A 16,791-nucleotide genomic window follows, 5' to 3' on the forward strand; every position below is an offset into this window, starting at 1 on the left:
TCAGAAAATAAAATCATAATTTGAGTCCTTCTGGACTAAATACCCGTATGCAGAGGTACCAGCAGCAGCCACTTCCACAACTACCTCCTGCATCTGTTCTAGGTTTGACTGTAAGAGACTTGTTTTTCTAGCCAAACCCAGACTTCAGAGCAGCTTGTTCACCAGCATCTGAACCACAGCCGAAACCAACAAGTAGTGTTACACAGGACCCCTTCTAAAAGGGGTTCTGCTTCATTCTTACCAACCTCCTTATCAGTGTATTACAAAGCTAGAGTGGCCCACAGCGTAGCTTTCAAGCAAGTCTGTGTAACCAATAATGCAGTACTGGAACCCTTAGCAAATGTAACGTAACACAAGACAAGTAGCCAGAAGCATTTTTGGGGAATATGGACCACTGTCCATCTTTAAAATCAAGTTGCCTGCTACCTGAGAACCATTTCAATACAGATAACATTTAGGAAAGATTGATCCATTCTTCTTCCCACTTCTAATTAGCCATAATAAATCTCCATTAAGAGATACCCAGGCAATCAAATACAAACACTAAAACAATTGATCCTTAGCATAACTTAACTTCTAAAATCTGCATTTTTGTGGAGCCTGTTGTTATCACAGTGCAGTTATTCAGTAAAATACTACAATATACCTATATAAAAACACTAGTTAACTGGCACATACAATTAATAAAGTTTAACATTAAAAGGCTACAAAAAAATGCTTTATTTATACAAATAAATTGGCAAGGTGACAGGCAACTTCTGAGTTGCTATCTCCTGACTTTATAATACAAACCAACATAAGAAAAATACAGAGCTCTGACTGCATACTTGGAATGTATAAAAGAGAGCTTGAAGATCACTTTCCTTCTGCCTTCGTTGAAAAAGCCTATTAGAAAAATTAGAAACATTCAAAATCCCAAACAGAGATGCCTTTCTAGATAACCTAATTTCATAATATTATTTGATCGTTAGCTTGCAAACTTCTGGACGCGTTAGAACTCACTAAAGGCAAACAGAAGTAGATCAAGCTACTGAGAAGCCACTGAACTAAAACTCCTCTTTGAGATTCCTCAAAGACTTAACTTTTCTAGTCCACCTCACTGAAATTCCCAGTACATAACCAAAAATAAACATAAAAGGCGAAATGCATGCTGATATTTTAAGAAGAGTCTGAAAAATGTTTTGAAGACTTTTCAATACTTTCTAGGGATTCAAAGTGCATCATGTAAAAATGGTCCATATTAATTATTTTTCCTACTTCCATTGGGTTCTTGTTTTTAATCCATCCTAAATTAACTTTTTTAGAGTTGCTCAAGACTGATGTAGAAGTACAACTTCTGTGGTGTTCTGGCAAAAATCAGTAATACAAAAGATTTTTACTTTCCACAAAAAAAGCAGCCCTATTAACCTATCCAGTAAAGCTGTATGAAGAAATCAGTTTGCTGTGGGTTTTTTGAAATATATTCTTTGAGCAAAATATGTACTAATACTGTGAAATAAACCCACTGGATTAAGCTACATACCTGAATGTATTCTGAATACTCAACTAAAATAAACCACTAGCGTTAATTCCTGCATCTGTACTTCTCTTAAATAGTAATGTTAGATCAGGTGATGAACTTTTTACAGGCACAATTTCTCACATGGTGTGTCCTCATATTTCCACACGTTCATGGGGCTTCCTTCACAAAGTCGGATGTATGTGCCACATCTTACTACTCAGTATGATTCATGAAAGTACCACAAAAAACTAGAGATACAATAATTTTTATGCAAACTAGGGATCAAGAGAAAAATCCCTCATAAAATAATTCAAGCAAAAGATGACAGTAGAACATAATTTTTAAAAATAAATTTAAAAACCTCATTTTAGAACAAGCAGTTCCAAAGCCAACACCACTGTCAGTAACCTATAAAACAGTAACTCAAGAACAACTCTCATGAAAGGTATTTTAGTCTGCGAGAAATTCTGAAAGCTAACAGTGGTGTGTCATTTTTAAAAAGTTTTTGAAGTTATTTTTCAACTTCAAGTTCTCTATGCACAATCTACTTTTTAAATTACTTGAAGGGGTCCATCCACTAATGCTGAACAACAGAAACAACCATAAACAACAGGCCTAGATAAAAATATTTCATTTACGTGACTCATATAGTCTGATAGGTGTAATTTTGGAGATCAGAAGGAATCGTACTCATTCCTTTTGGCTAGCCCCTTTCTCTTCAATATTCGCTGTAACACCATGCATTAGGTACTATCCTCAGTAACAGACCCAGTTCCTGCAAGTGGTTGCTTCAAGAGTACAGAAATTTGGCAGAAAATAAACCCCCTTGCTCCTGCTTCTTCTCTCCTATGCAACACTGAGTCTTGGAGAAAAGATCCACAAGCTTTGCTTTCCTTATGGCTGCTTGAGAGGCCTGAACAGTTCACCAGTGACAGAAGTAACTGACGAGGGAAACATGGTCACCACAAGTTGGATCTTCAGCCACGCTACAAAAGCTGATAATTTAGTAGTGGAAGGTACATTAGCCAATGCTACTAAAAAAAGTATTTGTCGTCTTAATTTACAGATAATTCTCAACATACAACTGAATATAAAAGTGGCCAGCAAGCAGTGCTCAGTCTTATGCTGAGAGCTGGAAAAAAAAATTAATCTATCAAATTTTCTTTCTTGCTACACTAATTCCTGCTACTTCATTCAATGCTGCATCCTACCTAGTTTTACGCATGCCAAGGGCGGATGGGTGACTACTTGCACACAGGGAACTGCCTTCCCCCCACACTATTACTCCCACGAATCCAATAAGCAGCACAAGCAGACTGAGGACCTCAGCTGTACATTTGGCTCCCCTAGCTCCTGCCTGGAACATGCCACATTGTAAGCAGTGGAAGAGCTCACAGTAGACGAAGCAAACTCAGAGCGACACTGATTAAACAGAAAGAGGAATTCCCGCTAAGATGAAGTTTCTGGAGACTGCCCATATGCAATGACCAAGAAATTTCCCACAGAGTGCAAACGTAGATGTAGAACTGTACCAAAAATTACTGACCTCAACTTGTCATCCAGACTCTGAGAAGCAATGCAATGATTCCATTTCCAAGGTACACAAGTCCTTGAGATACAGCAGTTGGTGTTCTCTCCACACGTGGTTTTTCATTGTTTCTTTAAATTGCACAAAAAGTAAAGTCTTTCTAGGAACGAAGATGTCCTGAATTGCACGTGATATACCACATCTGCCTGATTCTGTTAGAATTGCTTCTCAGCTTCGCATGGCGCTCATAAACTAAAAAATGACTGTGCTTTTGCTATTACTAGATCACACTGGAAAATGAGTGCTCCTATTTTTCACCCTTTATCTTTACTGCATTTCAGATCCCCTACCCAAAACATAAATTGGTATAGCCACGGATACTTTAACCTTCACAAGCTATTATTTCTTTCTACATTACTGTTTTTCAAGTTATCCAGCTATAACATTGTGATTACGCATTTAAACTCCACCTGCAGGCTCTTAATTAAGGTGCTACATATGAATGTATCTTTCCTCCCACCTCGCAGCTTTCCGACTACTGCCGAGGAAATCAAAGTATTTTGCATAAAACCCCAAAATATAAATTAAAATGAATTTTAAAATCAATGCTTTACTGCTTATTTTCTCTAGATTGTACACTGTGAAAAACATTAGAGGCATACTTTAAAAAAGTAACATTTCACAGAATTTAGACTTGGGTCAAATAGTTCATAAACATTATTTTGCTAGCTTACCTGACCAGTACTTTTGTAATTCTTTATCACTTTACAAAAATATTTCACTGGGTTTGCCAGTACTCTCCATCACACTCCCCCATTTCTTCAATTATCCAGTAACGTCTCAGTCTGCATAATCTTATAAGTATTCGACTTTTCTAGCAGGTCTTATCCAATTATAGTTTTTATGAAGAAGCATCAGAAGAACTGGAAGGGAGCAATAAAAGGAAAAGTGCTCTCCTGCAGCAGGCAGGAAGAAGCACAAAGTAGGAGCATGTTCTGCTGTGGTGCACTGTCTCCACACCTTCCCCTTCTGCAGGGCTCCCTGCTCCACTGTCACCACGGCACGCTGGCCGCAGCATCACAGGACAGCAGTGCGATGCACATCATGCCTGCCCTCCCAGACTGCAGCATTCCAAACATGCCCGGCCATGGAAACGCCACCTGAAGGAAGCCCAGACTTAGGACTGTAGCAGCGTGGCCCTTCCCACAGTTTAGCCATCTCAGCTCTGCTGAGAAAAAGGGAAGGAAGGAGCAGGAGCAATCATCAACTATGCCATCTTCTTCACCACTAGATCTCACAGACAATTACAGCACTTGATAGGTGACATGGCAGAACCACAAGCCCTTTATCACAGCAATATTTTCACATCAGAATGTTTAAATTTACAGCAACACAGGTTTTCAGAGACTCAGTGCCCAGAAATTTAGTGATACTGTCCATATCATGCTTAATTCCATTATTCTGTTTGAAAAACAACTTGGACTTCGAACAAAAATATGGAAATAAATCTCTTCCCTTCTGAAAATTAAAAGAAGTGTTACACCAATTAGCATGTCTATGTTATGGCATTAAACCACAACTCATAGGGCCCATATTCAGACCTGGAAATTTACAATTTCCCAGCATTCACTACACATTTTAGATCTCATGTAATGGTGGTATAGTCTGCAGAAAGGTAAGCAGTTCATATTTCTTCCCTGAGGCAGGTTTGAAATATATGTAGATGTTTTTAAGAACAGGTTAGACAATATTCAGTTAAGATTTCAAACCCTTTCTAGCTACCCTGTTCCAGTGCTAAAGTATACTTAAAATTTTACCTACAACCTGACCTAGATTTTCATTTTTCCAAATTTGGTTTATTACTTCTTTAATAAGGATACTGAAAGCAATTTCTTTTCCTATCTGTAGCACCTTCTTCCAGTTCTTAAGTTAACTATGTGGTAGGTTATTCCTTCCTTTCTTCCTTAACTACTCTCTTTCCTAGAATCTAGAGCTGTCAAAAATAAGGTTTGTTCTTAAACGTCTTATTCTCACTTAGATCTAGTATGAATTTATCTGTATTTTCAGGTGCTAGCAACTCTTCACTTAGTTGATCTCTTTCCCAAAAGCTAGTATTAAACAAATGTACTTTGGTATCTCAATTCTTTTAGCCTGTTTCAATTTCATCTCCTAGTTTAACACTTCACTTTCGTTTTCTTCCCGCTTATATGGCCTATCATTCCCTGAACTCTGCTATCTGTAATGTACTTGGCCACCCTTATCTCTTCCAGGCAAGCTTTGAGTGACTACGTATGTCTGGCTGCTTCTCCAGACATTAAGATGTTTTTCAGTTGAACTACTAAAATTCCCTACAAGATTAAGTTTTTAAACCAATCACTCTTTCATGGCAGTTCTCGCTATTTGAAACTGCAACAGTCCACATTAGACTGCAACCTGCTGTTTAACCAGTGAGTTGTATCACTTTTCCTTAGCTTGCATGCTGTTGTTTTTTGGGGTTTTTGGGTTTTTTTTGAAAGTGAAATATATTCTAGCTTGAATACAGACAAGTATAGTGTCTTATTTTCAATAACAAAACATGAAAGTCCAATTATATTGGGTATTAAGAATGACTGACATCTTAAAGGCAGAATAAATTGAAATTTTTTTTTCTAAGTACGGGAAGGGGTACAGAGCAAACGTGCTCCATGAGGCAGGTCACAGAATCAAAGCCACAAACCTTAATGCCAGCAGTAATGGAAATCTATGATGAAAGTTCCCAGACCCTGTTTTTACAGACACTAACGAGCATCTTTTGGTAGACAAACAATGTACACATATGGAGAATGAACCACCTTCCCTCAAATGTCTGATGCCTTCTTGAACTCAAGAAAGGCAACGTTAGTTGACAACAGTAGTCAACGACAGCCCCACCATCTGAACAACACTTGCTGGGTTTTTTCCAATCCAATCCAAACCCAAGCTGTTTCAGTGTTCAATATGAATGCACATAATGACAACAGCCCAAGTGCTGTTACTAGCATAGGGAATTCTCAACATTAATCACTCTAAAAAAATGGCGGCAGATCTGAAGCTGGGTTATGCTGTCTACAGGAAAACAGCCTAGGCTTGATGCACAGTATAGATAAAGTTCCACATATTCATTAATGCCAGCTATTATAAAGCATGACCCCATTTGCTTTTGTTAACATTCTATGCTTCCACATTTTATGTGCTACAAATATACTTACATCTTTTGCCATGTTACCAAAGACTAAAAACCAGTCGTCGTAAAATCTTGATGGCTGCAGGACACAGGGACAATGCTATTTTCTGGAAAGCAAGCAAAGACAGCACCAGCTATAAAAAATGAAAGAAGGGAAAGTTTTTACAATTGAAATTACTGGCTACTACCAAATACAATTTAGGTTTCTTTTTGAAAAAAACACGTTTTTAAAAGGGAAAAGTTTCCCATCACCACCTTTTCGTCCCTTGAGCCCCACGCTCACGTGTGGGGGGCACTCCTTTCCCGACGGCGGGGGTGAGTGAGCTGTGCCCTGGCAGAGCCCTTCCCCCAGCCCGTGCCCGATCCCACGCGAGGCCGGTCCCTGTCCAGCTGCGCCCCTTCCAACACCGAGCGCTGGCCGCGGGCAGCGATCACGGCCTCCTCCTCCCCACCCCCATTTCCAGCAGCAGGCACAAGTAGGCCCCAGGGGCAGCTCCCCCCGGGGCCTTCCAGCCCCGCTTTTCTCCTCCTCCTCGCAGGCGGACGGGCCGCGGCCACACTGGGCGGCACAGACCGGCGGCCGCCCCCGCGCCGCGGGCACCCCGCGCCCGTCCGCGCCCCCCAGCCAGGGCCTCACCGCCCGGGCAGAGCCCTGAGCCCCGCGCCGCCTCCCCCCGGCAGCGAGGGGCCGCGCTAATCGCCTCGGCGGCAGGGGCGCGGGCAAGGGGGGACGCGCCCGGCGGCACCACCGGCGGCCGCGGGGGGAAGGGGCGGCGGGCGGAGTGCGGGTCCACGCCGTCCCCATCCTCATCGCGCCCGACCCGCCGCCGGCGGCGCCCCCCGCCGCCGTCCCACGCACCCCCCCGGTGCTCCCATCCTCGGGCGCGGGCTGCCCGCACCTGAGCGGCCGAAGGCAGAGAGAACCGGCTCCATCCCCCGCCGCCGCCCCGAGACAGGGACCCGGAGCGAGGAGCGGGAGCACCCCCCGCCCGCCGCCGCCGCGCTGCTGCCGCCGCTTCTGCTGCTGCCGCTGCGGAGGCGCCCGACTGCACATGTGCGGCGGCTGCGCGGGCCTGGCGGGAGGGGGCAGGGGCGGGGGGAGGCGGCGGGACACCGACAGCGGCAGCCCGGGAACAGGGGAGGGAAGCAAGGAGGGAGGAGAGGGCACCGGCAGGGACCGCCTTCCCCCCCCGCGCTCCGGGGGAGGGGGTGCAGGGGGAAGAGGGTCTCCCCCGGCGGGCTGTCACTTCCCAGCGCGCCTCTGCCCCCGCCGACCGCCAGCCCGCCGGGCTCCCGGTCGGCCGCCCCCGCACGCCGCGGCCCCGCACACCTGCCCAACGCCGCTGCCGCCGAGGGGCTGCCCGCGGGAATGGGGGGCGATGCGGGAAACGAGCGAGGACGAGCGAGCGCAGCGACCTCCCCCCTCCCACGGACCCTGGGCGCGCGACCCCGCCACTCTTCCCCTGTCTCTTTTTTTTTTTTTTTCTTAATAAAATTAAAAAAAAATTGAAACTTACACTTTTGTGCGTCCCCCTGACGCTGCGCGCTGACGTCACGGGCGCGGCGCGCCTCGCACGGGCACACGCGGAGCGGCCAAGCCAACCCGCCCGCCCGCCGCTCCAAGGCGCGGAGGGAGCCGCGGATGGAGCATGCGCGGGATTTTCGCGCCTTCTTCCGACTCCCCGCCCGCCCCGCGGTGCCGAGCGGTGCCCGCGGGTGCGGCCGCGCTGCCGGCGCGGAGCGGGACTCGGCCGTGCGGTTTCGTTGCCACAACATCCTGCTGCCGGTGCTTCCTCATCGCGTTTTGTCCGGCTGTTACTCGAGCAAAGTTTCGCTTGCAGCGATCGTTGCTAAAATTAGGGATTTTGTGGTAATCCAAGGGAAAGTTTTCCTTTGGGCGGTTGCAGCTCTCAACCTTGCGCCCAAAACTAAAGTACCTCGGGGCTGTGCAGCCTCTGCGTGTAATGACGACTGCAGGAACAGAGCACGTTAGCGAGGGTTGTGCGATGTAATTACATCATTGTCCTGTAAGTTTTGGCAAGAAAAAAAACCAAAAAACCTGCAGCGTTGCTGAGGGGCTACAAAGGCAGGGCCGTAATGGTGGAAACTGCAGGGAAGTAAGGAAAGCTCAAGAGCTGCGTTGCTCGTAGGAGTGGATGCAAGGCTGTTTGATGGGGAGGAAGCTATGCACACTTCTGCACGCAAGACCAAGCCTGCATGGCACAAGGTTGCTCATAACGCAGTGAAGAGGGGAGCAGGAAGTAAAAGGCTCGTTCTTTCGCTAAAATGTTGCTTCCTGGGGAAGAAGACTAGTTGGGAATAGAACACACGACCAGCAGAGCCACTCCATTGCGGCAGCAGACAAATCCAGCAGAGAGAATGCTGGAGAAGATGGATTTCACGAGTCGACAAGATTAGCATTTACTTTTACACCTTACTTTTTCTTTTTTGAGATATTGAATAGTTGTGCTTTACAATTATAATTAAACACTACGTTCATTTTCGTGATAAATAGCAGTCTTCGGAGCTTTTAATTAACAATAACCCCTCACTTGCTGCTCTAGGGTTATTATCCTATTTCTTCATTCCTCTTGATTAAGCTTGACGGCAGTGGACATCGAAGAAAGAAGGTGATAATAAAAAAGTGTTTCTAACTTTGTAACTTTTCAGAAAGCAGCAAAAACTTTCACACACAAAACCCATGAAGCACCATAAGCCAATTGCAGGAAAAAGTGCTTCCTGAAAGACATCTCCAGTTGATAGTGCTGCTCTCCACCCTCCAGGTCATATATACTGTGCCTGAGGGTTCAAACTATCTATGTATCTCACGTCCCTACCCACCCACCCCCCCTCTTTTGTTTTACATTAATTCTTGTAGGAAAAAAGCCTTGCGAGTCAACTGGACAAGCACAAACAAGAAGGATTGTCCTAGTTTGCTAGAATTTTGATACATACTAACTGCCCAAACACGCCCACTCGTGGGTGGTGGTTCTTTTCCCCTCCAGCCGAGGGCTGTTCACAACTAATTTGAAGTATTTGTACCAGTGAAAAAACTTTCCACACTCGTCTAATCTCTGAGCACACCGTTTTCAGGTATTTGTTGAGCTTTAGGATTTCGTTTCTGTTTGTAGTGGTGCAAGGCTATTCCACTTCACAACTGTTTTCTGGGGACTGCCTCCTCCTTTTAAGGGTGCTCGAAAAGCAGAACAGATGATAACTTTAAACGGCATCACTGCGGCAGGACTGCATGACAGACGTGAGGAAATTGTCTCAAGAGGTCATCTAGTCTATAGGCAGAAAGCTACAACAGATGCCAGAGGACATGCACATGAACTGGGAGCCATGCAATCTGAACAATCTGACCACTGTGACATGTGCAAGCTCATGAGTTAATTAAAGACCTCATGCCAGCTGACCACCTTGTCAGCATCTGGCCTCGTCGGGAGGTACCACCTTCCAATTCTCAAATTTCTACTCTATTTTAGGAAATAAAAAATACTGCTTGGTATTATAAATTTGAAAATTTTACAACTCCCTGATCTAGGTTTTTTTCCCACAAGGCAGGATCAGTTATCCCTAAGTCACTCTTGTCACACCTTTGTCCAGTCTGTTGTCTCCAGCAAGCAGGAGGCTTTTCTAGTCCCACTGTCCTTAAGGGTCAGTGAGTCCAACCCAGCAGTGGTAATTACTCAACAGAGACTGTGGGAGAACCCAAGGAGCAAATCTCCTGGGCTACTGAGAGAAGTTGGTAAAGGCATGCCTTTCCCTTCTGCATCTAGGGGCTGAGTGGGCTACACATCTCTGAGCCCTTAGGACATCTCACTGTCTCACTGTTCTTCCTTCTCCCTTCACTGTGTTGGCTCCCTTGTTGTCAGGTCATCAAGAGTGGATGTCTGATACTTTGCTGCTCCTTACAAGCTATTGCATTTCCCACAAAATAGTAACGCTGTTAGTGTGGCTTGTCTCTCGTCATTCAGGGATCCCGTTTCCTCCACCTTTGGCACTGCCCACATACTGGAACACTGCCAGGACTGGTTACAGAGCAGAACTATGGATTCCTTCCCTATACAAACCCCAGGAGTGCTTTTGTGGTTAGACTGTTCCTGGGTTCGTTCCAACAGGCAAGACCACACTAGATTCTCACCCCCTCCATCACACACCACCGTACAGCACTATTCTGTCATACAAGGCACCCCCACATCTCTCTGCCTGCAAAGCTGAGGATGTCCAATCACAGAACAAGTGAAGTACAAGGCATTGTGAGGATGCTTTTCCTCATATTTGAGAATTATAGAAGTACATATTCTTACAGCTTTTAAAAGGCTATGTAGTCCCATGGACTTAGTCCACCATCACCACATTCTTGAGCCATCCTAGACCTACATCAGTCAGAGTTCCAGGAAACCACCTCACAGCTCCCACAAATACCTTCCTACTGACAAACTGAAGCCACCTGCTCTATATGGGATAAGCCACAAGTAGGGTGGTTGTGGGTCCATATATACTCATCTGACCCCAGGGCCAGGGAAACGGCTCACAAAAGATAAGCACAGCCCACACTACCAGCTTTTAAACTACTTTGGTTCCTTTATCTTTACAGAATGACCACAGGGATCAATTAAGGGGTAACATGCAAGAACTCAAATTTTCAGAAAGCCATGCAAAACAAGCACAGTTAAATCCACATATAAAATTAAACAACCAACCCCCCTCTGAAAAAACGAATCTCAACCCCAAAGTAGGTTAGCTGAATGAGTTGCAAGTAAAGCACAGAGCAGACCTTCCTTTTCACTCCCCTTAAGCTCAGCTTGGCCACAGGAATATCCTCTCATCACTTAATCAGGTTTCTGCTCTGTATCAGCTTCTCTGTACTCAAATGATGCTGATCATTAGTTAATGAATGAGATAGAACCTCTGTCCAACAAGCTGGAACAAGAATTTCCAGAAAAGACCTTTCGTTCTTCAAGAAACCTTCAACAAATCAGTGGATTTTCCTTTCAGGACTTCTGGAACTCTGCTTTAATTTTATCTGCTTGACACAGAAAGAGAATGTTCCACAGTACAAGCATAAGGTTTCCAAAAAGCTGCAATTATATCTAAGTGGGCTGGTTATGCAATATTCTCCCCATTTTCCATACAGGAATGAGTGATCATTCAGGAATAAGGTCTGTTGTTTCTATCCTAAGATCATATCATGAGACTACCTCATTTGGACATGGAATTATGCATGGAGCCATTATTTGCATTTCAGGAAACATTTACAGTATCTCAATATACCTCCAGATTTCTATGCAGCAATCTCAAATATCTGATTGTAAACAAACTTACCATATGTCCAATAAGGTTACTATTTTGCACTTACATCTAATATTGAACGAGGCAATCCAAGTCTATGTCAACAAAGAGGCACAGAACACTGGTACTCACATGAGGCTATTTCTCTTTCCCGAGTTCTCCTAAAGCCTAGCCAAGCTGTCCTGGTTCTGGCCAGGATAGAGCTTTTTTCACAGTAGCCGTGAGGGGGTGGAACCTGGTGTGGGTATGTCTACCTCATTATTCTATACCATCTTATGTCATTGCCAGAGGCAGGAAAAAGGGGCTCCCTCTCTTACTTCCAGGAAGAAAGGCGGCCCCTTCCTGTGTGGCGGGGTGGGGAACTGTTATTGTCTGGGGGGGCTTCTTCGTACACTTTTGTTATTAATATTGTTGTTGTTACCATTTATTTTCTTATCTCATTGCTGTTTCCAGTAAATGGTGCTTATCTCAACCCACAATCTTTCCCTTTTGTGCTTCCAACTGGGGGCAGAGGGGAAACAACTGACAGCATGGTTTTGGTGAGAGCACTGAATTGGGGAATACCATTCCTAAACCATGATACAAGTTTATTTGGAAGAGAACTGAGAGAGGTGAGGCAACCAGTAAGGTATCTAGATACTCACTTTCCTTTTTTTTGAACATGGTACCAAAAGAGCTTTTCACCCAAATCTTCAAAAAGATAATCAGGAAAATATTTTTTTTCTTTTACGAGACACAAGCCAAACAGCATTTCCTAGTCTCCTTCCTAACTGGAGTTCTCTAGAGAACTACAACTACCCACAGCAGTTTATTTAGATAAAAGTTTTACTCATCACAGGCGTAATACATTGTATAATTGCTTCAAGGGCTAACTAAGTGACATAATGGAAACCATACAGAAGTCTCTACCATGATCTGTCATACCTTTTTTACCCCCTGAAACAGGTGGCAAACTACATGTGAAATAAGCATCTTTCAAAGCCAAAAGGAAGCACTCATGAGAGATGTCTGTATTTCATGCAGAAACTATGAGCTAGGTTAGCAGGTAGAGTAAGATTTCTCTCCTTAAAACAGTTAAGAAACAAAATATTTCAGTGAGGCACCTGGAAAAGAGTAAAAGGACTGAGATAATAGATTGTTAAATGGAACCATCAAACTTGAACTGCTCCTCTATTTTGAATAAAAATACTGAAATTCACCAACAAATTTTTATTTATTTGACAACAAGTTTTGAGTTTCTTTTCTGTTATGGATTCATTTTGTAAAAAAAAAAAAATTCATTTATAGGACAGCTTTTTGCTCTGCATGTGTCTGTTTTGCAACAACTTTTGAAACCATTTGAGGGGAGATGGAATTGCCATACATTCCTCCAAGCTTTATGAAGCATTAGTGCCTAGAGGGAAAGCCCCAAATCCAGTGAGGAAGAACTCAAACATGATGATCTCTACCCTGTCCCACCAGCACGTACACGCTCCAGATCAATCCAAGCTTCATTTGGACAAGCCCAGCAGATGTCAGAAAACACAGAAGAAACTGAGGCTGCTATGGGAGAAAGAGTGTATAGAGCACAAAAATAGGAAAGAGTGTATATATATGTGTATAGAGCACAAAAATCCATCCAAAGCTTTGTTTTGCTACTTGGAGGACAATTTTCATTTTAATTGGCATTTAAACCTCATAACATGCATTTTTTCTAACCATTTTGTGGTTATCAATGTTATTTCAGGTAACACTGCAATACCGATCTGAAGAGTTAATGGATCTTAAATAGTATTTGTTTTAGCAGATAAACCTCAAGATGATTCTTAATTGCTTTGTCACAGAGTAGACTATAGCCTATGAGTAAGCTTACTCTATGACACTTAAAGAATGGGCTTTTACAAGACCTATCTCACTACATACAATGTTTTAAAGAAAAAACACATTTAAGATCACATTCAAAACATTGTTTTCTAAAATATCGCGGTACTTTAAAAAGACTAACAATTTATTAAATGTAAATGTAACTTAAAGGGTCATAGAGCAGCAAATACACATCCAGTCTGTTGTTTCTAGTTTTCTGCAAGTTAATTTACTTAAAATAATTTCAAATCTAGAATAGTGTCAACTAAGATCCAACCTCCAAAGTTACAGAAGTGCTATTTTTCACATCTAATTGAAATTACACTTCCCAGTTTTATTAAATTTCTTTTTGATTTAAAAGAAAAGAAAACACCCCGTAAACCATTACTGTAGCAGCAGTTAGCAACAAGAACAGGTAACAACTGTCAGTCTGCAAACATAAGTTACGCCCTTTTTACTGTCAATTTTTTGTCAAATATGTAAATAAATACAAGAGCTAACACAAAATATACCACTATAAGAAAATATATTATATGCTGAAATTTGGAATAAAATATCATGCAGTACTGGCTGCATGATTTGGAATATGTAATTAACTGCTTGGAACTGATGTTAAACAGTTAAACCTTTTCTTTGTGTAGAAGACCACTCTTTTATTCACCACGAGAAATTTGTTTTGTAATTAATTTTATACTGCTATATTAAAATCCGAAATGTGAAAATGACTCAAGTCATTTAGTGAAAGAAGATACCATAGGCACCATAATATATATATATTTTTTTTTTTCCCTTTTTGAACAAAATCTGGTGATGAACTATCATTAACAGGATGAAAATCAAAAGGCACATTCAGGCAAAAAAATAATCAACATAGTTTGCATGACGCTATATTTTAAAAAAATAATTTATGCTCTGAATAACAGACTGGATCAGAAAAAAATATTCTAGCAGATTCCAATCTGTCAGAGTTAAAGTAAATTTTGTAAAAGGTGTGCAATTCAAATGATGCAATTACTTTCAGTATTGAATTTTGTTTTGCTTTAAGGTCAGTATAAGGCTTATAACCAAGTGCTTGTTAAGAGGACTGACTACTCAACAGGTCTCGTTTTCTGAGTGCATAGAAATCAATGAGCAATGAAGATGTTTTCCTTCCAAGAGGACATATTGTTCTATTTGTGCAAAACTTGATCAAGTACTTGAGCGTCTTTCAGGTCTTGGAACACATTTCATAATTGCAGCTCTCCACAGGGCAGGAGCAAGTAAAAGGCTTAGAGTAGTCACACTCAGAATAAGAAGATAGACCTGCAAAAGGCAAATAAAAGCCATTACTTCTCTTGGCTGCAAGGTTGTACAAAGAAGCGACCAGAAGTTTGGTGAGATTAGACTCTTCTAGACAATATTTTCAAAAGACTTCACCTGTCTTCCTAAGCAACTTTGCATATTGCTACAAAAGCAAACAAGTGCATGCTCAAATCATCTAATTACCTGTTTACCTGGTGTGAAGATACAATTGCAAAAACACCATTATGAACTTATAGAAAAACAATTGTTTGTATGTATAGTTAAGAGACCAATTTTGAAAATTCAGTATTTGTTAAAATGTCAAAGGCCAATTATCACTTTATTTAAAAAACTAAACAAAAAACCCCAAACACACAAACCAAACAGACCCCCAACCAATCAAACAAATAAAAAAAACTCCCACCACCACTCTAAACTATTGTGGTTTAGTGATAGAATGGCAAAGTTCACTGCTAGTTCACTTATCAACAGAAAAAAGCAAACAAAAATCCTTTTAAGTCATACTGTACATCTTCTGGTAAAAAAAGATCCTAACTACATAGTCTGAATCAGTCTTAGGAGTGGCAGGAAGTAGTTTTGAGGTCTTAAGAAAAAGAATGAGTTTAGGAAATTTCACAGCTATACAAACCTACACAGTAGATAATCATGTGAGAATAGAAAAAAATGAAAGCCTAAAAGCCTCCAAGCTCAGTGGGTGGGCCCCTAAACTGGCTCTGTGATCCCACAGAGATATCTTGAAACTCTATGCAAACATGCAATATTTCTAACTCTTAATTATATGAAAGAGTGAACATGAAAGTGAATCACCTTTACCTACAAGTAAACGTTGTGTAAGTTTTTTACATGTGCTTTATTTGGAATTGGTTCCAACACTATGCAGTCCACTTGCTCATATAATGAAAACCTCGGAGCACTAGGAGAGTCTGTTTTGTGAGCAGAAGCACAGAGGACAAAGCAGCTAGTACTAGAAAGTGAGGTCAGTTGTTGTATCTCTATAGCCATAATTTACTTAATTTCGTAAATCAGACTTCATCTTCAAAAAAAAAAAAGTAACATTCTCACAGCTTCAGTATAAAACTAAGTTTAAGGCTTCTTTCCTGGGGAACTTTTTTCATGACTACTGAAAACATTGCTTGTTTCTTCTGTGGAGGATTTAAAATGAACAAGCCTTACAGGTTAAAGTGATTACAAGTTTATTTGCTTGTTTAAATGTCAAGGCAATTTTCACAATATCTGCTCTCTAGTTCTTATTTACTGGTATTTCCTTCTTCAAATCCTATATTCTCTCTGTATTGTATACTCCTATACCTCTTTCAATAGCTGTATCAAGATTTTAAAAGCAAAGGCCTCTCAGTCTGTGTTGCTTGGGTGCTATCTGCAACTCACTGCTCACATAATTAAGTTGTAAGTGAGAGAAGTTAAGGTAAAGCATTTATATCTAAGCTATTTAAAATATTAAAGTACAGTATGAAACAAGTAAAAACCAGCACTAAGAACCCTGTCAAGGACACAGAAGTATCCATTTGTATAAGGGTTGATTCTACTTTTTTACAGTTGAGAGGTGCCACAAAATTGGAGTGCTTTGGTATTTCAAATACTGGGATTTTGTATTACAGTGTAAGTTATTCAGGTGCAAAAAATGAAGTTAATAACCACAGAACAGCTTACCTCCCGAGATATGATCCCTGCTCTGCGTGCTCTACTTCCCAGAACAAAAGAGAATTCACTGACTTGGGCCAGTCCTGCTGAGACAATCCACTTGATATATTGGCTGGTCTTTGGAAGAATCAAAGAAAGGACAAGCACTGCCAAGACAAACTTTCAAAACAAGGTTTTTTGAGTTATTGTGGGCTTGCTTTGTTTGTTTGATTAGATAAAAGAAGTGCAGTAAATAAAACAGTACTATCTCTGTAAGATACATAGCATCAAATACAATAATTTTGGACATAACATAAAATAATGGACTTCCAAGTGTGTCTTCTGTATTAATGTCAAAACAGACAATGTACATTGCACATTAAAAAGTAGCATCTTCTTTACTATAATAAAAACACTTGATAACTGTTACAAATACCAAGGTAGAGAAATAGATGCTTTTCCATGTGTAACTTACTTTTAACA

General features: G+C 41.8%; 2 protein-coding genes across 6 annotated transcripts in view; both read right to left on the reverse strand.

The window, feature by feature from the left end:
* The window catches only part of TFDP1 (transcription factor Dp-1), a 42,381-nt gene extending 34,534 nt beyond the window's left edge, over positions 1–7,847 (reverse strand). For 2 of the 5 annotated variants that reach the window (XM_032100491.1, XM_032100495.1), the window contains exons 1-2: positions 7,131–7,254; positions 6,257–6,338 (exon numbers count right to left, since the gene is read on the reverse strand). In XM_032100491.1, the coding sequence (XP_031956382.1) occupies positions 6,257–6,268 (12 nt within the window). In that variant the 5' untranslated portion in view covers positions 6,269–6,338; positions 7,131–7,254. Of the gene's footprint in view, positions 1–6,256; positions 6,366–7,130; positions 7,255–7,748 lie in introns of those variants that run through there. The other 3 variants (XM_032100494.1, XM_032100493.1, XM_032100492.1) reach the window with 3 other exon arrangements.
* A 5,533-nt stretch (positions 7,848–13,380) lies between these two features.
* Positions 13,381–16,791, reverse strand: part of TMCO3 (transmembrane and coiled-coil domains 3) — a 32,889-nt gene continuing 29,478 nt past the window's right edge. Inside the window, exons 12-13 of the mRNA XM_032100496.1 lie at positions 16,339–16,488; positions 13,381–14,670 (exon numbers count right to left, since the gene is read on the reverse strand). Of these exons, the coding sequence (XP_031956387.1) occupies positions 14,557–14,670; positions 16,339–16,488 (264 nt within the window). The 3' untranslated portion in view covers positions 13,381–14,556. The remainder of the gene's footprint in view (positions 14,671–16,338; positions 16,489–16,791) is intronic.

Source organism: Corvus moneduloides, chromosome 2 (genome assembly GCF_009650955.1).
Source record: "Corvus moneduloides isolate bCorMon1 chromosome 2, bCorMon1.pri, whole genome shotgun sequence".
NCBI classification, from domain to species: Eukaryota; Metazoa; Chordata; class Aves; order Passeriformes; family Corvidae; genus Corvus; species Corvus moneduloides.